The 27,049-nt window shown below is 38.1% G+C and overlaps 1 protein-coding gene across 2 annotated transcripts in view; it reads right to left on the bottom strand.

Moving 5' to 3' along the window:
* The window catches only part of LGSN (lengsin, lens protein with glutamine synthetase domain), a 51,736-nt gene that overhangs the window by 5,673 nt on the left and 19,014 nt on the right, over positions 1 to 27,049 (bottom strand). For both annotated transcript variants that reach the window (XM_054493268.1, XM_054493267.1), the window contains exons 2-3: positions 12,534 to 12,666; positions 3,181 to 3,347 (exon numbers count right to left, since the gene is read on the bottom strand). In XM_054493268.1, coding sequence (XP_054349243.1) covers positions 3,181 to 3,347; positions 12,534 to 12,666 — 300 coding nt within the window. The remainder of the gene's footprint in view (positions 1 to 3,180; positions 3,348 to 12,533; positions 12,667 to 27,049) is intronic.

Here is a 27,049-nt window from a genome sequence, read left to right on the forward strand (position 1 = left end):
TTATTTTTGCTTATTTTATTGTAATCCTGAGTTAACTGACCCTCAAAAGTCTACAGTAAACAATTCTCAATCCTTCTCAAATTGCAGACTATGGTCAGTACTGTGGCACACAGCACATTTGTCCTAACACCAGGGGAGCCAGGACGCTGACATCTGCATTCCTCTCTTTATTCACTTTTACAACCCATTTAAGAATTAAAAACCTCACTGTCTCAGAGTCTCAGAACCCTTGTCCGTGAATGTGGACCTATAACTCCAAAGTTATAGCTTCCAAAAGGTTGTAGCCTTCAAGTCAGCATGAACTGGGTGTCAACAGATCTGCCTCCTCATCCTAGCTCTTTCGTTAATTGCTTTTGTGAATTTCAGCAAGTCATTGGATTATGTGCCTCAGCTTCCACATCAGTAAAACAAGTGTTAGACTAGATGACTGCTAAGGTACTTTCTAGCCATCTATCTCTAGGGTTCAGTGAATTTGGTCATTTATTTAACTTTTGCTCTGTGCCAGTCAACAGGGAAGCGATAAGGTTATTAAGTTGAACAGACACATAAAACAATTTCTGGAAATTATGTATTAGAAATATCAACAAGGTTGAAGGTTACGTTAATAGATGGAGAAAAATCACTGAGTATAAAAGGTTGGTTCCCGTGAAGTCAGTGAAGATCATGAGGTTAATAAAACACCCTAACAATCTGCAAGCCAGATGCTTACCTTTTCTTTCTTTCTCTTTTTTTCCCCTTATAAACAACAGAAACTTATTCCTCTTTAGTTCTGGATACTGAGAAGTGCGAGATAAAGGCAACAGCAGATTTGGTGTCTGGTGAGGGCTGCTTTCTGGTTCGTATATGGCTTCTTCTTGTGTATCCTCATGTGGTGGAAGGAAGCCAGACTATTTCTTATGCTACCTCCAGACCCCAAGAAGCATGGCTATCAAAGAGGGGCTGGTATTAGCCAAAGTAAATTTACTGGTTCACTCTTCCGCATTTGCCCATGAACCACTGCCTCCACTTTCCACCATCTCTACACATATTTTCGAATGCTATTTGACTGAACTGATCCAACTCTACTTTAACCAATAATAAAGTTGAGTGAGCCAAACACCATTTGGTGCCTGCCTAATTTTCCAACTCACTCATGGACCTGTACATGTAAATTTTATACACACACACACACACACACACAATGCATACTGTGGGATATTAGAATATTATAGCATGGAATCCTTTAATTCATATTTTCACTATAAGCAATAATGTCATTTCCCTGCATGTCAGTTTTTTAGTTTGAAATTCCGTATATTAGTTCTTTACATATCTAAAATGAGAAATAATATATTTTATTCATGAGACTTCTATGAGTTCCTGCAATTTAAATCTGTGTTTGTATTCACTTGGCTGTGAATAGTAGAGAACAGCTGGTTGCCATTTCACTCCAATAGTCCTATATGAATGCAAAACATAGTAAAAAGTCATTAGTAGAGATGGGGTTTCACCATGTTGGCCAGGCTGGTCTCAAATTCCTGACCTCAGGTGATCCGTCAGCCTCAGCCTCCTAAAGTGCTGGGATTACGGGCATGAGCCACTGCGCCCAGCCTCCTAAACCTATTTTTAATGTCTATTCACAGCAAATTTTTCAAAATAAATTATTTTCTCTTAAATTACAAATATTCATTGTGCTAATACTCATTATTTATACCTTCACAAGTTTCAAAAATAAATTTAAAGTGGCTTCTTAAAAAAATATAGATACTCTATGATCATTAAATGAGAACAAAATAATAATAACTAGGTAATGAAATAGGGAAGTTAGTTATTAGGAAACTGGGACTAAGAATAAATATAGCCATTGAGAAGGTGTATAATGAGTTACATTAAAATTCTCATGATAAACAAACTTTTTCTCTAGCTAAACTCAAGGAAAAAAAGTGTTTTTTGTATGTGGGATATTGAACAAAATAATGAAAAATATTTTCAGTAGCAGTTGGATTAAAAAAGTATGCAGAGTTTTTCTCTTTATGTCAATTATATGAATCCTTAGCAAGTATAAGCAGCATACTGTTTTATTTTTGTAAAAGGATTCCACTGAGAAACTAGAGTAATGTCCTATATATGGACTTTTAGGTGCCATTAGTAAAATATATGATTAAAATTTGACGAAAACTGAATAGCAAACAGTTTTACATTGAGGTCTCTGGCAAGTACTTAAAGTGCCAGTTACTTTTCCTTATGATTGAAAGAGACTCATTTGAATTATATTCTGGGCCTGTCCACAAGAAAATCTGCATTTTTTATAAAAATTAAACAACATGTATTCTTGCCTGGATGACGAGGAAACAATATCTGCAAGCAGGTCCAAATAATTCCTTAAGAAACAAGTTTGAATCTGTTAGAATTATTTAAAAAGTGTTTTTGAAGATGTCCAGTTTTCCCCAACATGAAGCAAATTTAAAAATTAGAATCTGATGTTAACGTGATAAAAGTATAATATTTTTAAATAAACCTAGAGGATGCTTAACTTTCACACTTTCTTAAATAGTACCGACCTGATGTCCCTTGCTAAGAAATTTGAAATTTAATTAACACAACAACTCAGTCATCAAAATAAACACATGACAAAAACTGATACAAAAAATTAAGGAAGTCTCAAAACAACAAAAACACAATATTTCTTGATATCATCATTTTTGGGAATTTAATAATATTCATTAAGTTATCCAACAATGGAATATTTTCTTATCAGAATTTGGAGCTGAAAGGAATATGGTTTTTATCTAGCAAATATTTTCTATTTAATCATTTTTTCCTTTTTATGTTTGCTCTCGGGTCTTCTGTTGCAATTTTCTTATGTCAAATAAAATATAATCTTCATAATTGCAGTAAGGGGGAAAAAATAATTCTGTAGAGCAAAATTATTCAAGGCAGAAGGACTAAAATTACCAGTCTCAATTAGTTTTGTATTTCTATTGGGTAAAGAAATTGCTGTTTGGGAGCTGAGAGTACATGTTTAGCTCCTTGGGGAGCAATAATGTGTTTGGGAGGAACAAGGGAAGAAACAAAATAAGTTATTGATTTTCAGCTTGAATTGCTGTATAGATTACAAGAAAATAAGAAAGAGTAATAAGAACCGTTTGCTTGCTAATGGTCATGAAATTACATTTAGTCACAGCTGTGTGTAAAACTCACTTGAAAAAAGTGTGCAGGGATAGTCTTAGACCTGGACACGCCGTGGAGGTCTGTTGCTTCAAATCGTACAAACTGGAGGCGATTTTTGGCCATGGCTTGTCTAATGTGTTTCATTCTAGAAGAGAGTTGAGGTGGGGTCAAAATTTGACTGCTGTCCCTCATGCAATCTGCAAAATAAAAAAATAGGTTCTAACTCACAAGATCATGATAGACTGAGAAGCAAAAGGAGACTGGAGACTAGTGAATTAGTCAATATTATTAACAAAAACATTATATATTCATCATGTCACTGGCTTAGAGTTGGATATCTTACCTTTCTTATTCTGCCTTTACCGTCTTCCCAAGAACATTGTGTCTAAACAACCTGAGAGATCATTTATCAGTTAGGACGAGGTCAAAATTGACATTATTTGCATAAGGATATATCGATATCATATGTAGATACTTACTGAAAATCCCTTTGCTTATGGAAATTAGAACATATTCGCATAAGTTCACAGCAAAAAAGGGACCATAAAAGCCTGTCTGTAGGTGGCTATTATTGAACATATTTGGGCTTCTTGAACTAACTGTTAATTTCTAAATTTAAATTTCTATATGATTAAAAGTGAATTTGGTTTTATTTTCAGGGGTTTTGTCTCATTCTGGGAGTTTTTTTGCCCAAAGGGCTTTATATCTTTTTAATGGCATCTAACTCTAAGAAATGTACATATTTCTGTCAAATTTAAAACTTGCTTAAATAAGCAAACAAAAGTGTGGTTTTTTTTTTAAGAATGAGAGTGTAGGAGATGAAAAATCTGGACTGCATACTCAATTTAAAATTAGAAACATAAAAAACGTTCTTTTCAAGACTTTTAAGATAGTTTGAAAATTCTAACTGTAGAGCTAGAAGAGAACTTTGGAGATAAATCTTCTAATCTAACCAACTCGTTAGCTTGAGTCCCAAAATGGTACAATGAGTTACTCCAAACCACACCATCAGTCCACTGCAGAATTGAAACTAGAATGCAGACTTTTGATTCATGCTGGGTGGCTTATTACCACAAATTAAATTAATATGTCTATAGCACATAGAATGGTCAGGCTAATAGTACACATTATAAATGTTAGTTGCTGTCAGAACTTTTAGGAGAGGCAGCAGAGTGTAGTTTGGGTTAGCACAAAACACTGAAGCCCATCCACCTCCCTTCCAATCCTGCCTTTGCCCTAGCAATAATTTTATCCTCTTTATGCCTTGACTTTCTCATCAATAACATATGACCTACTTCATAGGCTTGTTATGAGGATTAACAAGTTATTAACAGTTACTGGCAGACAGTAAGCACCATGTAAGTGCTACTTAAATGCATAAAGTGAGTACAATTACTCTAGCCCAAGTAAATGTTATCATGATCAAGTCTGCATCCAAACACCCATCAATCTGTCACATCATTGATGCTGAGCAGCTATAATTTTAAAGTGATACCTGAGTATTCTTTTGAAAGATATAATTAGGCTTTAAAACTAAGCATAAAGATTGACAGTTTAGAAACATAGATTAAGTCGATTTTAAGTACGTGAAGCATGGGAAAAACAAATTACTGGTTCCACATATGCAAATATATTAGTGATAATGTGCTATCACTGATATATTTGGCTACTCTGAAACTCTGGAGGCTTTATAACTACCTTCCATTTAAAACAAACAATTAAACTGTAGCAATTAAAGTATTTCATGCTAAATTAACACTTGCTGTATTCCCAACCTACACTGAAATATTGGGTGTTCAGCCCAAGATGAATAATGCTCCTTAAAACAAAATGTATAGGCATTTTAAAATATGGAAATTTGGGTCAGGCGTGGTGGCTCACTCCTGTAATACCAGCAGGAGTGAGGTGGGCAGACCACTCGGGGCCAGGAGTTCAAGACCAGCCTGGGCAACACAGCAAAACCCCATCTCTACTAAAAATACAAAAATTTGCTGGGTGTGGTGTCATGTACCCATAGTCCCACCTACTAAGGAGGCTGAAACACAAGAATCGCTTGAGCCTGGGAGATGGAGGTTGCAGTGAACTAAGATCGTGCCACTGCACTCCAGCCTATGCCACAAAGAGAGACTGTCTTAACAAATAATAATAATAATATGGAAATTTTTAGATAATGAGTATTCTAAACATCATAAGCAATTATACATAGGCTATAAAGAAGACATCTCCTATAAAAGGAGAAAGGGTAATTTTATTGGTTCACTAGTAATAGGATAACAGTTAGTCTTACTAGTTTTTTGCTTTATCTGTGTCTCCTAAACTTTCTACAATGAATACATATTATTTTAAAAGAAGAATAATATTCAGCTGGGTGCAGTGGCTCAAGCCTGTAATCTCAGCACTTTGGGAGGCCGAGGCGGGTGGATCACGAGGTCAGGAGTTCAAGACCAGCCTGACCTACATGGTGAAACCCCATCTCTACAAAAATATTTTTTAAAAAATTAGCCAGGCATGGTGGCATTCACCTGTAATCCCAGCAACTCAGGAGGCTGAGGCAGGAGAAACTCTTGAGCCTGGGAGGTGCAAGTTGCAGTGAGCCAAGATGGTGCCATTGTACTCCAGCCTGGGTGACAGAGTGAGACTCCATCTCAAAAAAAATAAATAAATAAATAAATAATAATAATTTCATTCACTCAACATAGATATTTTTCATCATCACATACTATTCATACTGAAAGTGTATCTAGGAATCAGCCAGAAAGAGCCCTACCCTCATAGAACTTTATATTATCATGTGGGGCAAGTATAGATAATAAACATGCCATCAAATACAAGGGCGGGATAAGTTCACACAGTGAAAGGGCTGGAAAAAAAAAAAAAACTATAATCACCTAAACTATTAATTGTATGAAACTTGATCACAACATGGACAGCTCTAACCCTTGATTCATTTTGAAGTCTCCAAGTTGCCCTGTGACTGGACAGTGAGTAGGGTACGTGTATTAGTTTGCTAAAGCTACTATGACAAATGCCCCAGACAGGCGGCTTACACAGAAATTTATTTTCTCATAGTTCTGAAGGCTACAGGTCCGAGACCAAAGGTGTCAGCAGGATTGTTTCTTCTAAGGTCTCTCTCCCCTTGGCTTCTAGACAGCCATCTTCTTCCAGCACCTTCACATGTTCTTTTCTCTGTGCATGTCTGTGACCTAAACTCTTCTTGTTATGAGGACATGAATCATAATGGATTAGGGGCCACCCTACTGACCTAAGTTAACCTTAATGACCTCTTTAAAGAACGTATCTCCAAATTCAGCCACGTTATCAGTTACTGAAGGTTAGGATTTCATTTTAACAATTTTGGAGGAACACCATTCAACACATAACAGTGTATCATTCTGTTTCTATTTTCTTCAGTGTCCTTATTGGCACCTGCCACACTTTATACTCACATGTTCCTGTCATTCCCCATTGCCTATCAGCTCCTTGAGAGCCAAGGCTCAGTTTTACCTGCTGCTGTTTTCTTGGTACTTGTAGCAGTATAGGCATCTCACAGTCACTCAACAAATATTTTTTAAATAAGTGAGTGAATGAATGAATACATCCTGTGTGATTTGACTTTGTCTAATTAATAAGTAAAAGTTGTCATCATATATTTTAGTACATATCCTAAGCATCGATTTTTCATTTAAAATTTCAATTCTTTCACCAAATATGAGAACCCTATCCAATCCCATTTCATTTTCAAGGCATCAACTGATCTTGCTGCACCATTGTCTGAATTTCTTTTCTCCAATAAATCATACTTGTTATTTACAATTAAACCTTTTGGTCAGCCTTTCCCAGTTGCACATGATGAATAGCAGGCAGATAATTGCCAGTTCAGGAGCTCATTTGTTTTTCCTACAGTGTGGTTCCTGGGAGATTTTCTTCTTTTCTATTCCCTCAGAGGATTAATAAATTAATGTGTTTTTATAGAAGATGTTTTAGTGCTGTGAATGTTTAGGGAAAAAATAAGAAAACTTTTTTTAAAAAAAAACCTCAAAGCTCTATAGCAACTAGGAGGCCTTGGAGAAATTTCGTCTGTGTTCAGTGACAACGAGGACATATATCAGTTATATATAGAGAACAAGCCATGGTCACTTATAAAAGGGAGATTGAAGAGATGTTTGGGCTTTCAGAAATACCAATTCAAAGAAAGGGAAAAGTTCACTTGAGAGAAAACTCTGGAATACATTCAGCTTATTGCACATCTAGCGTAATGTATCATGCTCTTTCAAGGTCCTGCCATCTTTCATCATTGTGGCTATGGTGAGAGCCACCCTGTTTGTGCTACCTTCTGGCCACATCATATTAGCGCAGACATTGTTGGAAAGCCCAGGTGGCAGAATAACCAGGTACAAAGCAGGGAAAAAAAGCAACACAATAAAAAGTGGGAGGGAAAGGGGGCTTTTCTTTGAAAAAAAAAAAAAAAGTATTAGTTTTGGAAAAACTCAGAGAAGTTATTCCAAAGAAGAAATACCATATCAAAATTCCTTATACTGATTTTGGGAGTTTATTTTTAAATTATGTATATGTATTGGTTTGTGGTTTAAATTTTTAGTACTGAGGGCCTATAGAGAACTTAATACACTCTGGGCCAAAAAGGGAGCTTCTGAGCTAAAGAAGTTGAGTTAGTAACGGTACCCATGCTGTAAGTCACAATTGACAGTGCAAAGAGAGCTCATGACACAAGATCTTTCTCCAGATTTCTGGCTTAAGACAAAGAAATGGTCAATCCATCTCTCTTTTGTAGCTAAAACTAGAATATATAAAACAATGACCACAAACTGTGGAGGAGCCAGTGTGGCCAGCAGATATTATCTGATTAGTCTTCCCAGTGTTTAGAAACTTTTTTGAAATAGTGGATAGCACTTCACTATTAGAAAATTTTATGTAAAAATCTTGAATTCAAATTTATTTTGAAACTAGATCTGGCAACCCTGGGTAGGTATTTCTCCATAGCAACAACTGGTTGGAACTCTGAGGTAGTCTAGATGGGCCGGCAACCTCTACTTCACCGGGTGGCAAGCATTTTCTGTAAAGGACCAGATAGTAAATATTTGCAACCGTGTAGGCCATATGGTATTCGTTGCAGCTACTCATTTAGCACAATGTCATTTTATCACAAAAGCAGCTATAAACAATTTGTAAACATTACTTAGAAAAACTGACCAGCAAGCTGAATTTAGCCTTTTGGCCACAGTCTTTTGCTCTCTGCTCCAGTTTTCTCATGACCAGAACCACTCCCTATGTGGAGTGGTTACACCGGCCCATCTTTTGTATTAACTGTCTGGCCCCTGTGGGCATTTGTATCAACAGCCGCCTGATGTTCAGAGGTTGTTAGTGCTCATGCTCTTCACTTTGGAGAAATTCATAAAGCCAAAGTAGAGAGAAATTCAGTTGTGAGAGACGGTGTGGTAGTGAGATGGTAGAGTTTCCTGACCTCCTCGCGGAGCTTGCAACAGGGACGTGACTCATTTACTCGGCCACGCACTCAAACCACTTATGGGAGGGGGAACATGCAGGTGAGCCAAGGTGAGCACTTTCGGGTTGCGGCCCTACAGCAGTGTTTAGAGGTGTTACCATGCTCTTTTAGTTTTGCCATCCACGGACGGCTAAGTGTTAACCAGCTCAGTGGAGAGTCCGGGTAACGGCCTTTTACACCCTATTCTCTAGGTACCTGGCTCCTTGTCCGGAGTCCAGGAAGAATCGGGTCACATGGACTAGAAGGGTGGTGAATGTGGGGATTTTATTGAGTGATGGAGGTGGCTCTCAGTGGGATGGTTGGGGAGCAGGAAATGGGATGGAGTGGGAATATGATTTTCCCCTGGAGTTCGGCTGTCCCGCGATGGATCTCCTCTCCGACAATCCCCAGCTGAACTCCTCCCCACCTTCAGATGCTCCTTTCCTCCTTCTCTGCCATGCTGTTCTCCTGCTCTGTCAGTGGAGCTTGGGGTTTATATGGGCATAGGATAGGGACATGGTGGGCCAGAGTGGTCTTGGAAAAGGCAACATTTTAGAACAAAAACAGAAATGTCTGTTCCTATTCAGGGCCATGGGTTTCCAGGCTTGAGGGTGGGGCCTTTGCCAGGGAGCTGCCCTCTTCTATGCAGTATTTCCCTGCCTCCTTTCGGTATCAGTAGGCAGAATAACCCCTCGAAAATTTCTACCATACCTGATCTCTGGAATATGTGAATATGTTAAACTGCATGGCAAAAGGGATTTTGCAAATGTAATTAAGGTTATGGACCTTAAAATAGGGATATTATCTTGGATTATCCATCTAAGCCCTTGAAATTAGATGGCTTTCTCCAGCTGAAGGCAGAAAAGGGATGTGGAAGAAGGGGAATTCAGAAAAGCTCTAAATATGAGAAGGATTTGAGGCATTGCTATCTCTGAGATATAAAACCACAGAGAGGATTCTGGGAGATAAGGGCCACCCCAGCTGACAGCCAGTCAGGACACAAGAACCTCACTTCTACAGTCACAAAGAACTGGATTCTCTCAACAATCTGAATGAACTTGTAAATGTACTGTTGCCTGGAGTCTCTAGATAAGAAACCAGATGGCAATACCTTGACTTCAGCCTTGGAAAACCTGAAACGAGGAAACCAGATGAGCCAACCTAGACTTCTAACATACAAAACTGTGAGATAGTACACTTGTATTTTTAAAAAGATAATAAGTTTGTGGTAATTGGTTACGGTGGCAATAGAAGACTAATACATATAGAATTCTGAGAGTGTTTACTTTCCAGGCTCTAGCTCTTCCTTAGGCCCTGCGTGTACTAAAGGATTTAACCTTGCCCAAAGAGAGCTTTGGTCTTTGCCCTTGGTCCCTGGGAGATAATCTCCAAGCATTTAGAATGTCTTGCCTGAGAAGAGTGTCTTTGTTTACCAAGGGGTTCTAGGCCATGCCAGAAACTCTAACAATGTTATTTATAGTGGTGACTTCAAGTCATGCAGTAACTGCTTGATCCCCAAAGGGGCTGGAGAGTGAGGTCAGCCAAATGCCCAGTTAACCATGAAGCCCCAGTAAAGACTCTGGACACCAAGACTCAAGTGAGCTTCCTTGGTTGGCAATATTCCTCACGTTATTGCCAAGAGAATAGAGTGCTGTCTGTCAATGACTCCACTAAGAAAGGACAAGTGAACATTCTGTGCTTAGAACTTGCCTGGACTGCCCATGGCTGATTTTAATCTATATCCTTTTAGTGTAATAAACCATAACCTTGAATATAACAGCTTTCAGTGAATTCAGTAAGTCCTTGCAGCAAATTATCAAAACTAAGGTTAACTTGGGGGATTCCAAAACTTGTAATTGGTGTCAGAAGTGAGAGTAATGTGGTAGACACTATCCTTCTAACTTTCCACTCTGGTATATTCTTATCTTTCCAAATCTTGTATGTTTAACCCTGTCATTATAGATTTCCTTTTTTCAGAGGGGGGTAGGGGGTAGGGTCTCTCTCTGTTACCCTGGCTGGAATGCAGTAGCACAATCACAACTCACCTCAACCTCCTGGGCTCAAGTGATCCTCCCACCTCATTCCCCTAAGTAGCTAGGACCACAGGCATCTGCCACCACACACAGCTAATCTTTTTATTGTGTAGAAATGGGGTCTGCCTATGTTGCCCAGGCTGGTCTCGAATTCCAGGCCTCAAGTGATCTCCCCTCCTCAGCCTCCCAAAGTGCTGGGATTACAGGTGTAAGCCACTGTGCCTGGCTTTTAGATTTGCTTTTGTAACTAATTTCCAGCATTTTCATTCAAGTGAGTTTTAACCAATACACTCATGAACCAAAATAGTTACATCACTATCAATAAGCCCAAAACTTAGAATAATAGGATTTTACTTTTAGAAAAGGCCAGACATCTTCCATTGCAACCCCTCTATTTTCCAGATGAACAGTCTAAAGGGTAAAGAAAACTACAAAGTATTTTATAAAAGATAGGTATAAAAATCTTTGTAAGTGTTCTGACTCCCAGGCTAGTATTCCTCAACCAACATTACATTCTCTCTAATTCAAATACAAACTTAGGGTTAGTGGCTAGAACCACATACCAGTTTGTTCCAGAATCCTTACCAGTAAATCCTTACCAGAGTTTGGGTTAAATTCACCTCCAGGAACATTGGTTGTTGTTCTGGGGGGCAAAGGTTTTATCACTGTTGTCTCATCCTGAGAGTCTTTGCCATCAAATGACAGATGAGACTCAGCAGAGCCAGGTCCCATGACGGGTTTGCTTGTGTTCCCTAATTTGTGGCACACCATTTGGTTTCTGATCCTCTCTGTAGTAATAAGGAAAAATGTTAAAATATGTTTCCATTGTTTTCAACTGTCTCTTAATATAATATGGAGAGGAATACTTGAGAAAATAGTATATTCCTAGCAGTGACATATTAAATGAGGGGCAATGGGAGTGGTCTACCCTAGTCGCTGGCCAAGAAAGTGCATTGTTTATAGAGAATTTAAAAACAGGCCAGGTGCGGTGGCTAATGTCTGTAGCCTGTAATCCCAGCACTTTGGGAGGCTGAAGCAGGTGGATCATTTGAGGTCAGGAGTTTGAGACCAGACCGGCCAACATGGTGAAACCCCATCTCTACTAGAAATACAAAAAATTAGCCTGGCAGGGTGGCACGCCCTGTAAACCCAGCTACTCAGGAGGCTGAGGCAGGAGGATCACTTGAGCCCAGGAGGCAGAGATTGCAGTGAGCCAAGATCATGCCACTGCACTCCAGCCTGGGTGACAGAGTGAGACTCTGTCTCAAAGAAATAAATAAAAAATTTAAAAAAAATAAATAAATAATAAAATCTACTAAAATCTGACTGCTTTTTATTGTAACCATATGCTGGGAATTCCTACTGTCCTGCCTTAGGACACAATGATTCCTAGGATTGAGCCTGTTGCCCAAATTAACTTCTAGTTTTAGCAGTGTCTCAGATCTGTTGAAATCTAGTTGGAGTTCCAAAATGTGTTATGAAAACACCTTCCATACCTTTCTTATGGCGCCTCAAATCCTCTGTAATGATTTTTGTATTCATTTTCAGAGCAGAAAACTGTTTCTCTTCCTACTCGTACATTCCTCTGTTTGTTCTTTTTTTTTCTACAATTAGGATAATATCATCCTAATTCTAACCCTCTTTACATTGTAAATATTTTGATTGGTTATTTTTATATATTTACGTTGTAAGCTTATATTTGCCATCTTTTATGACACTTATGTAGGAATAAATTTTATTTGTCCTTTTGCTTCTCCCAAAAAAGAAATGAAGATGTTTTACGAAAAGAAAGACCAAATGGAGATTGCCACTGACCACACCATTTTTGAGGGCTCAGAGTAGTTAGATACCGTTTGAATTGGACATATCCATGTCTCCCACTTCAGTTGAACAAACATGTGGTTTAGTGACTTTCTTTCTTGTCCTTCTTAATGTATTCATGCTGTTGGCTTCAGTCTCATTGCCTTCATCTCTTGTTGAGTCCTGGTGATAATTAATAAACAAAAAGCCAAATAACAGATTATTCAAACAATGATATTTGGATGTCAAAAGAGTATATTTGAGTAGCTCGATTTTTTAATGAGCATAGAAGACTTTAATAATGATGAAAATTTTGTCACTTCCACACTCACCTGAATAACTCACAATTTAAAAGCCCAACGTTGTGCTGATAGGCCAGATATTCTCTATCTCCTTTTATATGTGATACAGAAAATATCATTAAGTAAATTAAAATCTTGTCTAATTACTCAAGATTTCTATGTTTATTTTTTACTTTGAGAATTTTATATTATTTATTCCTAAATAATTTTGCAAAACCTATTTTAACTAAAAAGTTTACTTTTTATGATTTCTATTTTTTAGGATTTCTAACCTTTTTGTCTGAAGGCATAAGCATCTGAAGAATTGTATTCTCTGCTCTCTTTTTCCTTATGAAAAAGGAAAAAATTAATAATGCAATTAATAATTGCATCAATATTCACTTCAAAAAAGTACTTGAATTCATAAAGTGCTATTTTGTGACTGTATTTTATATGTGTAAGACAAACATCAGATCCAAACCATTTCATAGCTTAAGAAAATCTAAGGAAGGGGGGAGGAGCCAAGATGGCCGAATAGGAACAGCTCCGGTCTACAGCTCCCAGCGCGAGCGACGCAGAAGACGGGTGATTTCTGCATTTCCATCCGAGGTACCGTGTTCATCTCACTAGGGAGTGCCAGACAGTGGGCGCAGGTCAGTGGGTGAGCGCACTGTGCGCCAGCCAAAGCAGGGGTGAGGCATTGCCTCACTCGGGAAGCCCAAGGGGTCAGGGAGTTCCCCTTCCAGGGGTGACAGACGGCACCTGGAAAATCGGGCCACTCCCACCCGAATACTGTGCTTTTCCGACGGGCTTAGGAACCGGTGCCCCAGGAGAGTATAGCCCGCACCTGTCTCGCTGATTGCTAGCACAGCAGTCTGAGATCAAACAGCAAGTCGGCAGCGAGGCTGGGGGAGGGGCGCCCGCCATTGCCCAGGCTCACTTAGGTAAACAAAGCAGCCTGGAAGCTTGAACTGGGTGGAGCCCACCACAGCTCAAGGAGGCCTGCCTGCCTCTGTAGGCTCCACCTCTGGGGGCAGGGCACAGACAAACAAAAAGACAGCAGTAACCTCTGCAGACTTAAATGTCCCTGTCTGACAGCTGTGAGGAGAGCAGTGGTTCTCCCAGCACCCAGCTGGAGATCTGAGAACCGGCAGACTGCCTCCTCAAGTGGGTTCCTGACCCCTGATCCCTGAGCAGCCTAACTGGGAGGCACCCCCCAGCAGGAGCAGACTGACACCTCACACGGCTGGCCAGGTACTCCAACAGACCTGCAGCTGAGAGTTCTGTCTGTTAGAAGGAAAACTAACAGAAAGGACATCCACACCAAAAACCCATCTGTACATCACCATCATCAAAGACCAAAACTAGATAAAACCACAAAGATGGGGAAAAAACAGAGCAGAAAAACTAGAAACTCTAAAAACCAGAGTACCTCTCCTCCTCCAAAGGAACGCAGTTCCTCACCAGCAACGGAACAAAGCTGGACGGAGAATGACTTTGACGAGCTGAGAGAAGAAGGCTTCAGACGATCAAATTACTCCAAGCTACGGGAGGATATTCAAACCAAAGGCAAAGAAGTTGAAAACTTTGAAAAAAATTTAGAAGACTGTATAACTAGAATAACCAATACAGAGAAGTGCTTAAAGGAGCTGATGGAGCTGAAAACCAAGGCTCGAGAACTACGTGAAGCATGCAGAAGCCTCAGGAGCCGATGCGATCAAATGGAAGAAAGGGTATCAGGCCTGGAAGATGAAATGAATGAAATGAAGCGAGAAGGGAAGTTTAGAGAAAAAAGAATAAAAAGAAACGAGCAAAGCCTCCAAGAAATGTGGGACTATGTGAAAAGACCAAATCTACGTCTGATTGGTGTACCTGAAAGTGACGGGGAGAATGGAAACAAGTTGGAAAACACTCTGCAGGATATTATCCAGGAGAACTTCCCCAATTTAGCAAGGCAGGCCAACATTCAGATTCAGGAAATACAGAGAACGCCACAAAGATACTCCTTGAGAAGAGCAACTCCAAGACACATAATTGTCAGATTCACCAAAGTTGAAATGAAGGAAAAAATGTTAAGGGCAGCCAGAGAGAAAGGTTGGGTTACCATCAAAGGGAAGCCCATCAGACTAACAGCGGATCTCTTGGCAGAAACCTTACAAGCCAGAAGAGAGTGGGGGCCAATATTCAACATTCTTAAAGAAAAGAATTTTCAACCCAGAATTTCATATCCTGCCAAACTAAGCTTCATAAGTGAAGGAGAAATAAAATACTTTACAGACAAGCAAATGCTGAGAGATTTTGTCACCACCAGGCCTGCCCTAAAAGAGCTCCTGAAGGAAGCGCTAAACATGGAAAGGCACAACCGGTACCAGCCACTGCAAAATCATACCGAAATGTAAAGACCATCGAGACTAGGAAGAGACTGCATCAACTAACGAGAAAAATATCCAGCTAACATCACAATGACAGGATCAGATTCACACATAACAATATTAACTTTAAATGTAAATGGACTAAATGCTCCAATTAAAAGACACAGACTGGCAAATTGGATAAAGACTCAAGACCCATCAGTGTGCTGTATTCAGGAAACCCATCTCACGTGCAGAGACACACATAGGCTCAAAATAAAAGGATGGAGGAAGATCTACCAAGCAAATGGAAAACAACAAAAGGCAGGGGTTGCAATCCTAGTCTCTGATAAAACAGACTTTAAACCAACAAAGATCAAAAGAGACAAAGAAGGCCATTACATAATGGTAAAGGGATTAATTCAACAAGAAGAGCTAACTATCCTAAATATATATGCACCCAATACAGGAGCACCCAGATTCATAAAGCAAGTCCTGAGTGACCTACAAAGAGACTTAGACTCCCACACATTAATAATGGGAGACTTTAACACCCCACTGTCAACATTAGACAGATCAACGAGACAGAAAGTCAACAAGGATACCCAGGAATTGAACTCAGCTCTTCACCAAGCGGACCTAATAGACATCTACAGAACTCTCCACCCCAAATCAACAGAATATACATTTTTTTCAGCACCACACCACACCTATTCCAAAATTGACCATATACTTGGAAGTAAAGCTCTCCTCAATAAATGTAAAAGAACAGAAATTGTAACAAACTGTCTCTCAGATCACAGTGCAATCAAGCTAGAACTCAGGATTAAGAATCTCACTCAAAACCGCTCAACTACGTGGAAACTGAACAACCTGCTCCTGAATGACTACTGGGTACATAACGAAATGAAGGCAGAAATAAAGATGTTCTTTGAAACCAACGAGAACAAAGACACAACATACCAGAATCTCTGGGATGCATTCAAAGCAGTGTGTAGAGGGAAATTTATAGCACTAAATGCCCACAAGAGAAAGCAGGAAAGATCCAAAATTGACACCCTAACATCACAATTAAAAGAACTAGAAAAGCAAGAGCAAACACATTCAAAAGCTAGCAGAAGGCAAGAAATAACTAAAATCAGAGCAGAACTGAAGGAAATAGAGACACAAAAAACCCTTCAAAAAATTAATGAATCCAGGAGCTGGTTTTTTGAAAGGATCAACAAAATTGATAGACCGCTAGCAAGACTAATAAAGAAAAAAAGAGAGAAGAATCAAATAGATGCAATAAAAAAGGATAAAGGGGATATCACCACCGATCCCACAGAAATACAAACTACCATCAGAGAATATTACAAACACCTCTATGCAAATAAACTAGAAAATCTAGAAGAAATGGATAAATTCCTCAACACATACACCCTCCCAAGACTAAACCAGGAAGAAGTTGAATCTCTGAATAGACCAATAACAGGAGCTGAAATTGTGGCAATAACCAATAGCTTACCAACCAAAAAAAGTCCAGGACCAGATGGGTTCACAGCCGAATTCTACCAGAGGTACAAGGAGGAGCTGGTACCATTCCTTCTGAAACTATTCCAATCAATAGAAAAAGAGGGAATCCTCCCTAACTCATTTTATGAGGCCAGCATCATCCTGATACCAAAGCCTGGCAGAGACACAACCAAAAAAGAGAATTTTAGACCAATATCCTTGATGAACATTGATGCAAAAATCCTCAATAAGATACTGGCAAACAGAATCCAGCAGCACATCAAAAAGCTTATCCACCATGATCAAGTGGGCTTCATCCCTGGGATGCAAGGCTGGTTCAATATACGCAAATCAATAAATGTAATCCAGCATATAAACAGAACCAAAGACAAAAACCACATGATTATCTCAATAGATGCAGAAAAGGCCTTTGACAAAATTCAACAACACTTCATGCTAAAAACTCTCAATAAATTAGGAATTGATGGGATGTATCTCAAAATAATAAGAGCTATTTATGACAAACCCACAGCCAATATCGTACTGAATGGGCAAAAACTGGAAGCATTCCCTTTGAAAACTGGCACAAGACAGGGATGCCCTCTCTCGCCACTTCTATTCAACATAGTGTTGGAAGTTCTGGCCAGGGCAATTAGGCAGGAGAAGGAAATCAAGGGTATTCAATTAGGAAAAGAGGAAGTCAAATTGTCCTTGTTTGCAGATGACATGATAGTATATCTAGAAAACCCCATTGTCTCAGCCCAAAATCTCCTTAAGCTGATAAGCAACTTCAGCAAAGTGTCAGGATACAAAATCAATGTGCAAAAATCACAAGCATTCTTATACATCAATAACAGACAAACAGAGAGCCAAATCATGAGTGAACTCCCATTCACAACTGCTTCAAAGAGAATAAAATACCTAGGAATCCAACTTACAAGGGATGTGAAAGACCTCTTCAAGGAGAACTACAAACCACTGCTCAAGGAAATAAAAGAGGATACAAACAAATGGAAGAACATTCCATGCTCATGGGTAGGAAGAATCAATATCATGAAAATGGCCATCCTTCCCAATGTAATTTACAGATTCAATGCCATCCCCATCAAGCTACCAATGACTTTCTTCACAGAATTGGAAAAAACTACTTTACAGTTCATATGGAACCAAAAAAGAGCCCGCATCGCCAAGTCAATCCTAAGCCAAAAGAACAAAGCTGGAGGCATCACACTACCTGACTTCAAACTATACTACAAGGCTACAGTAACCAAAACAGCATGGTACTGGTACCAAAACAGAGATATAGATCAATGGAACAGAACAGAGCCCTCAGAAATAATGCCACATATCTACAACTATCTGATTTTTGACAAACCTGACAAAAACAAGAAATGGGGAAAGGATTCTCTATTTAATAAATGGTGCTGGGAAAAATGGCTAGCCATATGTAGAAAGCTGAAACTGGATCCCTTCCTTACACCTTATACAAAAATCAATTCAAGATGGATTAAAGACTTAAATGTTAGACCGAAAACCATAAAAACCCTAGAAGAAAACCTAGGCATTACCATTCAGGACATAGGCATGGGCAAGGACTTCATGTCTAAAACACCAAAAGCAATGGCAACAAAAGCCAAAATTGACAAATGGGATCTAATTAAACTAAAGAGCTTCTGCACAGCAAAGGAAACTACCATCAGAGTGAACAGGCAACCTACAAAATGGGAGAAAATTTTTGCAGTCTACTCATCTGACAAAGGGCTAATATCCAGAATCTACAATGAACTCCAACAAATTTACAAGAAAAAAACAAACAACCCCATCAAAAAGTGGGTGAAGGACATGAACAGACACTTCTCAAAAGAAGACATTTATGCAGCCAAAAAACACATGAAAAAATGCTCACCATCAATGGCCATCAGAGAAATGCAAATCAAAACCACAATGAGATACCATCTCACACCAGTTAGAATGGCAATCATTAAAAAGTCAGGAAACAACAGGTGCTGGAGAGGATGTGGAGAAATAGGAACACTTTTACACTGTTGGTGGGACTGTAAACTAGTTCAACCATTGTGGAAGTCAGTGTGGCGATTCCTCAGGGATCTACAACTAGAAATTCCATTCGACCCAGCCATCCCATTACTGGGTATATACCCAAAGGACTATAAATCATGCTGCTATAAAGACACATGCACACGTATGTTTATTGCAGCATTATTCACAATAGCAAAGACTTGGAACCAACCCAAATGTCCAACAATGATAGACTGGATTAAGAAAATGTGGCACATATACACCATGGAATACTATGCAGCCATAAAAAATGATGAGTTCACGTCCTTTGTAGGGACATGGATGAAACTGGAAATCATCATTCTCAGTAAACTATCGCAAGAACAAAAAACCAAACACCGCATATTCTCACTCATAGGTGGGAATTGAACAATGAGAACACATGGACACAGGAAGGGGAACATCACACTTCGGGGACTGTTGTGGGGTGGGGGGAGGGGGGAGGGATAGCATTGGGAGATATACCTAATGCTAGATGATGAGTTGGTGGGTGCAGCGCACCAGCATGGCACATGTATACATATGTAAGTTACCTGCACATTGCGCACATGTACCATAAAACCTAAAGTATAATAATGATAATAATAATAATAATAATAAAAGAAAAAAAAAGAAAATCTAAGGAAATGCATTCAAAACAAAATAACCTAACTTTCACAATCTAGTTATAATCCTTGACATGACAGGATATGCCCAGCAGGGACCTGGGTAGTGAGGCACAGGCTGGTGCTGGGGAGCTCAGGAATCTCAGCACTAACAGTGCACAGAGTCACCCCTGCTGTCCCAAGACACAAAAGCTGTCACTGAAAAAAATATGAAAAATTTTGAAAAAGCTGACACTGGTATTTTTAAGGTTTTTTACAAACCCCTCATAGTGGTTTGAGGAGACAGGAAAGTGACAGGGTCAGGGTCAAAAAGTATGTTGTAAACACTTTGAGCTTAGTATCTTTTTGAAAAGCAGGCTCCGAGAGGTTTCACATCTGTGGGCAAGTTATATAAATATATGTTGAGTAGTTGCTGGGGAGCAGCTATATCACTTCATCTATAAAACCAATTCATTCTCCCAACGCTAAAATAGAAAAAGAAAGATTTTCATTTTTTGCTTGTTTATATGTAATTATGATGCATTGTTATTATTGTTATATTAACAAAGTTATATTTCCTAGAGCAAAGGCTTTTCTGTAATTTTAAAGTTTCACTTATTAGAAAACTGTGGTCTTTTTCACTCCAAATAACCTTATATTTGGATAATATGATACTTAATATATAATAATTAATTTTGTAAGTAGTTTAGGATTTAATTTCAATACTTGCATAAATTTTCCCAACACACTTCTGATAGAATCTGGCAGAAATATAAAGCTTTATTGTACATATTCACCATATCTAAAATTATTTTGCTAGAAATGCATAGTCTAAAATTTTACTTTTGTTAAATGCATATGTATATATTTTTATTTATTTATTTATTTATTTATATAGTCTTTTAAAGAAGTATTGTTTAGAAAATGAAATACTTAGCCAGGTGTATAATTATCAATGCAATATGAGCAGACTAAATTTGTCTTAGCTTGACCCTTTGCTCATATATAATATTTTCATATACAAATTGAAGGAATCAGGTGAGATAAACTTTAACATCTCTTTCAGTTTCAAACTCTAACCTGCAACTGAATAAACAATTAAATAACAATGTGTTAAAATTAAGCACATTGTCAAGCATGTTTTCTCCTGGTACCCCTTAAGTTGATAAAATCTCACCATTTTACAAATAAGAAAAATGAGACTCAGAATAACTTCCCCCAGGCCACAAGAGTGAATGAAAGTTGCAGTTTCTAAAAATACCTTGTTTTTCAACATGCCATTCTGCTTCCTAAAAGCCAGAGATCCAAGACAAAAGAAAGGTCATTTTAAAAACATTCACCTGCTCTCATATAAACCAGATCAAAAGAGAAAGTTTCTTAAGAAAAAAAAAACAATTTACCTAGTTACTAACTGAGAATTTCACCAATAAGAGCCCAAAAACTGGCCAGGCGCAGTGGCTCACACCTGTAATCCCAGCACTTTGGGAGGCCAAGGCGGGTGGATCACGAGGTCAGAAGATCGAGACCAGCCTGGTCAGCATGGTGAAACCCCATCTCTACTAAAAATACAAAAATTAGCCAGGCGTGGTTGCACGTGCCTGTAATCCCAGCTACTTGGGAGGCTGAGGCAGGAGAATTGCTTGAACCCAAGAGGCGGAGGTTGCAGTGAGCCAAGATGGTGCCATTGCATTCTAGCCTGGGCAAGAAGATTGAGAGAAGAGTGAGACTCAATATCAAAAAAAAAAAAGCCCAAAAACTAAGGCACAGTACATACCTTTTACTCCATAAAAATCCTCAAAAAAGGGAGTAGGGGATTCAAATGAAGAATACATTTCATTCAGTCCTTTGGTTTTCTTTTACATACTAGGGTGATCAGCATATAAACATAGCTATAATAAAACAAATTTATTGGATCCTTCATTTATCCCACCTCCATTCGAGTATTTTTATTCTCCTTAATCCTTGATCTTTTAATTACACTTAGGTGCAATGTGAATGATGCTTCAGTAAAAAACTTACTAGCCCAGATGATTGAGGTTTGGGTTGTAATTCTGACCTTTCCACAAAGTAGCAAGTCCTTCTAGGGCCTTGGCATTCTCATCTATAAACACTAATATAAATAAAATCATATTGTCAAATTAAATTGAGCCTAGAGCTACCTCCTTATATATTTTAAGTTTGACTTAAAAATTTCTAAGCAGACCAGAAACTACTCTTCTACCAATCACAGTGTTTCAGCCAATCACAGGTGGCCAATTGTTCAAAACATGTTCAAACACTGTTTCTGTATCTCATTCCCATCTTCTGTACCAAGATGGAAATCTTCTGTACATCACTTTTCTTTTCCTGTCCATAAATGTCATCCGACCATGTGACAGCCTAAGAGTCGCTCTGAACATATTCTGGTTCTGAGGACTGCCTGACTCTTGAATTGCTCCTTAACTGAGTTTAAAATTTAATTTTTCTAAAAGTTTTCTTTTAACAGATGGCCTCAGAGGTGGATTTGAAGTAGAGCTTCCAGCAACCCCCAGGAGCACTGAGTGATTAAGCAAGGTACCCACCAGCTCCATTGTATCTGTTGCTCTCTCGAATCAACTGGGGATCATGGGTAAGTTGTCTCTCAGATTATGGAGATCCATGCATTTGTGTTTTGATTATCTGAATTTGTATGGGCACATTTTTTGTCTTAACTGGGTTCAGAAGTCATGACAGACACTGGACTGGGTTAGACTCAATAACTAATTGGATTATATCCAGTTAGAATTCTTAGATGGCTGACTGGTTAGACAAACTGGCAGTAAATGGCAATACTGCAGAAGGTGTGAACTCTGGCTTTCAGAAATTAACCAGGATTTTGTGTTCTATCCCTTTTGTTTCTTTTTCTAATGCATTAGGTAGGGAAAAATCTTCCAAGGTGTGAGAGCCAAAACCAATATTCAATATAAAAATGGAATCCTTAATTTCTGATGAACTGAGTGCTCCACTTTTGTCTACCCCATACCTCTACATGTATAATTATTAGGTCCCACAAGCTGCAAATACTTACAAAAATGGCAAAATCTTGTAAAGATAATTTAAAATTATAGTGGAATGTTCCAAATAAACAAGACTAACACCACACTTTAAGAAGTGCATTTAAAAATGAAGCCTCCCAAATTAGGTATATCCAGGGACACCTATTGATGTGCAGAACCTTCTAAAAAAATGTTAATACTTCTATTGCCTCTTTTAAAAGCCTTTCAAAAGGTAAACAAAAAGCTTAAGCAACTAATTGATAAGAAAAATTGAATCTGCTAATATTTTGGCTTAGTTGCTATCCTGCCCCAAAGATAAAAAGAGAATTGTATAAAGTGTTCATGAAAGGTAGGCCCTCAAGTAAAGTAGGCTTTTTTCTTTTTCAGAGCTATCCATGCTGAGTCCACAAATAGAGAATTATTTCCTGGCCTTATTAATTAATGGGCTCCAACCTGAACTCAGTAATTTTAGCTAAAAAATAGTGGCTAACTTAAAAAGACTGCCTATTGCACTAAATTGGTCTCCAAATTCACCTTTCTGGCATTTAGCTGGCTATTTTGAAACATATTTGTAAAGGAAATTTACATCTATAAAGGAAACCTCCATTTTTAAGGGTCTGCCTCTGTGCAGCAGGAAGAGAGGAAGGACTAAGTTACTAGAGACTCTTATCATTGACTTACATTTATGTAACAAGTCTCACCTCTAAAGTACCTTTTCCTATCCATCCTGTCTTAACTTTATCCACATCCTCCCTCCTTGATTTGGGCAAAAGATGGTACAATATTTAGGTCTAAAGTCTCAGCTGTATGCATTTGAGAGAGAAAATTTCTACCTTGTTTTACCTAAAAGTCATCCCTTTAGAAGTGAAATTTTAGGGTTTTCTAGCTAACAATTGCTTAGAACAATGAAACAGGTAATTGGAATATTGATAGTCTGAACTGGGGGAAAGAAAAACTGTTTGGAAACTAGCAAATGAAAAATTTTTCTGAAAATTTTAACTTTTGCTCTTGTCTCTGTCTGTCTATATGTCTATAAGTGTTATGTGTATCAGATATTTCTTTCTGATCTTATATAATATTTGTCAAATGAAGCAAGTTTTTACATTGTTGGCAAAATAAAATAGGAATGTCTTCAGAATTGTCAATACTAAATACAATTCAGACTTTTTTTCTGGGTCTACTGGCAGAAAGGTTTATGCTGTTTTTGCTATATGTTTTACGGTCATAAAATTGCTGCTTCTGTCAAATTTTGATATGTGCTTGATTGTCTAAGCTGACACTGAAAACGCTGGCTACTGGGTTCCCCTGAAGCCTTTCACACATCTTACTGTGAGCTTATGTCTTTGATTTTGAGCCTTTGAATTCTGAGGCCTGGAGAGGTGGTCATGGTGAGGCCTGGAGACATGTATGTCCACTGTACCTGGGCCACCAGCAGCAGGGCACAGCCAAGCCCAATATGGCCCTGCCCTTCCTCCTCCAGCTTTGCCTGCTGGCCATGCTGAGAGGGGTTGGATCCTCCAGACATCCTTTTCATAGCTCTGTCCTCAGTCCTTGACTCTACACCTGGTGTAAAAATTAGGGACCCAGATGGGCCCTGGCCTTCCTAGCCATCCTAGGTGCCACTCAGGACATTAGGGAGAATACCTATGTTATTTTTTCAAAATTATTTTCAGAAACTTAAAATCTTAAAGCTGTATTAAATTCAGAAATAGGGAAAGGAGCAGTGGCTCATTCCTATAATCCAAGCACTTTGGGAGACTGAGGTGGGAGCATCACTTGAGCCCAGGAATTTGAGACCAGCCTAGGCAACATGGTGAGACGCAACTCTACAAAATATATAAAAATTAGCTAGGCATGGTGGTGTGTGCCTGTAGTCCCAGCTACTCGGGAGGCTGAGGTGGGAGAATGACTTGAGCATGGGAGGCAAAAATTGCAGTGAGCCAATATCATGCCACTGTACTCCAATCTGGGTGACAAAGCAAGATCTATCTCAAAAAATAAAAATAAAAAATAAGAATAAATTCAGAAATAAATACTCATTAAATATCTGAGTCATTTCTAAGAAGTTAAAATACTGAAGTATTAATTATTAACATAAATTTATACTTTAGCATCTTATTTTTGTATGATATTGAAAATGTAAATATACTTAGATCTATTAAAAATAATTGAGGAAACATCTTTCTACACAGTTATGAAATGGTTTTTATCTGCAGATACTGATATAAAACACTTCAAAATCATTTACTTCCTAGGTTTTACACTGGAAGTTAGAACTACTAAGAGTTAAAATTTAAGTTAATATATGTAATTATAACTACTAAAGTAAATAATTTGGCTGGCCACAATGTCTCATGCCTGTAATCCTAGCACTTTCGGAGGCCGAGCTAGGAGGATCACTTGAGGTCAGGAGTTGGAGACCAGCCTGGCCAACATAGTGAAACCCCGTCTCTACTAAAAATGCAAAAATTAGCCAGGCATGGTGACACACACCTGTAACCACAGCTAGTAGGGAGACTGAGGCAGGAGAATGGCTTGAACCTGGGAGGTGGAGGTTGCAGTGAGCCAAGATTGCGCCACTGCACTTCAGCCTGGGTGACAGAATGAGACTCTGTCTTAAAAATAAATAAATACAATAAAATAAATAATTCTATATGTAAAGTTACAAGAAAAGCAAGATTGTTTTTGATGAGAAAATTAAAATGTGTGTTTGTTGAGAAAAAATAATTTTGTCTAGTTTAGAGGTTATTTAAAGTTTCTTTCAAAATGAAAAAATTATATAAATAAAATTAGATGGATATTCAAAGTTGCGGGAAAATAGAAAAAAATGTAAGAGGCTATAAAAAGGATTATGGAAATCTTGTGTGTTCAAAAGCTGATTGAAGGTCAATGTATTTGTTTATAAGGTTTTCTTAAAATTAGCAGTAGTATTGATTATATACTAACACAAAAGTAAAATTCATATTTCTCTGCAGAGTTCACAGGGGAAAAAAGTAAAATTCTGTTTTCTCCTTTGAATAAGAATTTATTGTAGTATTAATAAGAGTGAAAGATTTTCATCCACCTTTTGAGTAAAATGCAAAGAAAAATAGAGGAGGGACAGATTTTGTTTTATGCTGTCTTTATTGTGTCTTTTGATTATTTGGAAAACTGAGTCTCCTCTTCATCAACGAATAAGGATTTTTGCTTTTGAAAACCTTTTAACTATCAGTTAGGCTAAATTAATTACTATTATTTTGCCGTAATCTGCTATTCTATTTTGATACTGTTTAAAACCTTTGGCATATTTGATAGGCTTCCTAAAATCAAATTTCAAATTCTAAAATTAAGTCTTTTTTCCTTCAAACTAACTTTAGGATGTTCCAAAAGGTCCCTGAAGCATCCAAAAAAGAGACAATAAATACGCTTATTTGATATGTTAAATAAAATTGAAAGCATCATAAAATAAATGGTACTTAACATTCTCTGAGTTATATTTTATGAATATATTATGAATATGTGTTTCAAAATTATATGTGACCCCTAATATTCTGATATATCTTAGTATATGTTATCAGTAATAATTATGTTTATTTATGTTAAATTATTATAGGATACAGAAACAGCCAAATTTCCTTGTCAATTGCATCTTTAACCATAACCATTTTAAGTCTTATTCACAGTTTATTAATTCTGATGAACTTTCTGAAAGCTCATTACAATCAAGTAAAATCCTAAAATGTTGTATCCTCAAGGAGGTTCATGGAAAGGTTTGAAAGAATGCTCATAAACACTCTTGAATACAGGTTTCTGATAACTCTAGAATGATAAACATTTGGATGGGATAGGAATACTAAAAACTCTAATGAAGAAGTTGACCAGTTTATAAAATTGCCAACTTAAGTAGCACAAGAACTAATTGAATACCAAGGAAATACTTTGGCAGATTTCCATGCTAGATCAGCCAGTACTGATGTTAAAATATGCAGTTTGAATGAGGTTCATGGTTCAAGTCAAATTGCCTACAATAACCCATTTAATAAGCAGTGCTATGCACCTAAATTGAAGAAACAAAATTTGTATTTCAGATAATATGAATTCAGTGTCGAGTGTGGACTCATGGAGAGTCTGGAGAGCTGCCTGGTCCTTCTCGAGTAGTTAAAACTTCCATCACTGAAAGCTCTACACTCGGCCAGGCATGGTGGCTTTCGCCTGTAATCTCAGCACTTTGGGATGCCGAGGTAGGTGGATCAATCAAGGTCAGGAGTTCGAGTCCAGCCTGGCCAATATAGTGAGACCCCCATCTCTACTAAAAATGCAAAAAATATTCAGGCATGGTGGTGCACACCTGTAATCCCAGCTACTCAGGAGGCTGAGGCAGGAGAATCACTTGAACCCAGGAGGCAGAGGTTGAAGTGAGCCGAGATTGCATCCAAATTATATTTTTAAAAATACACTGGTGTCGTGACTATTCTAAGTTGCCAAAGTGGTTTATTTTGTTTTGTCAAATCCATAATCCTAGGAAGACAAAAAAAACTTCAGATACATTTTTGCTACTTGATGGGCCATTTGAACATTTACAGATGGCTTCTATTCAATTGTCATTTGTAATGCATGTTTTCTAGTTATATACAAGCTTTCTCATGCAAGAAGCCTAATGCAATAACAATAGCTAAAATAGCTTAATGGTTATCAAGAAATGTGTGTCCCTCATGGAACATTCCTAGAGAAATCTCCAACAATAAAGGTACTTGTTTCACTGGACAAGTTGTAAAACATAAGGTGTT

This window comes from Pongo pygmaeus, chromosome 5 (assembly GCF_028885625.2).
Source record: "Pongo pygmaeus isolate AG05252 chromosome 5, NHGRI_mPonPyg2-v2.0_pri, whole genome shotgun sequence".
NCBI lineage: Eukaryota > Metazoa > Chordata > Mammalia > Primates > Hominidae > Pongo > Pongo pygmaeus.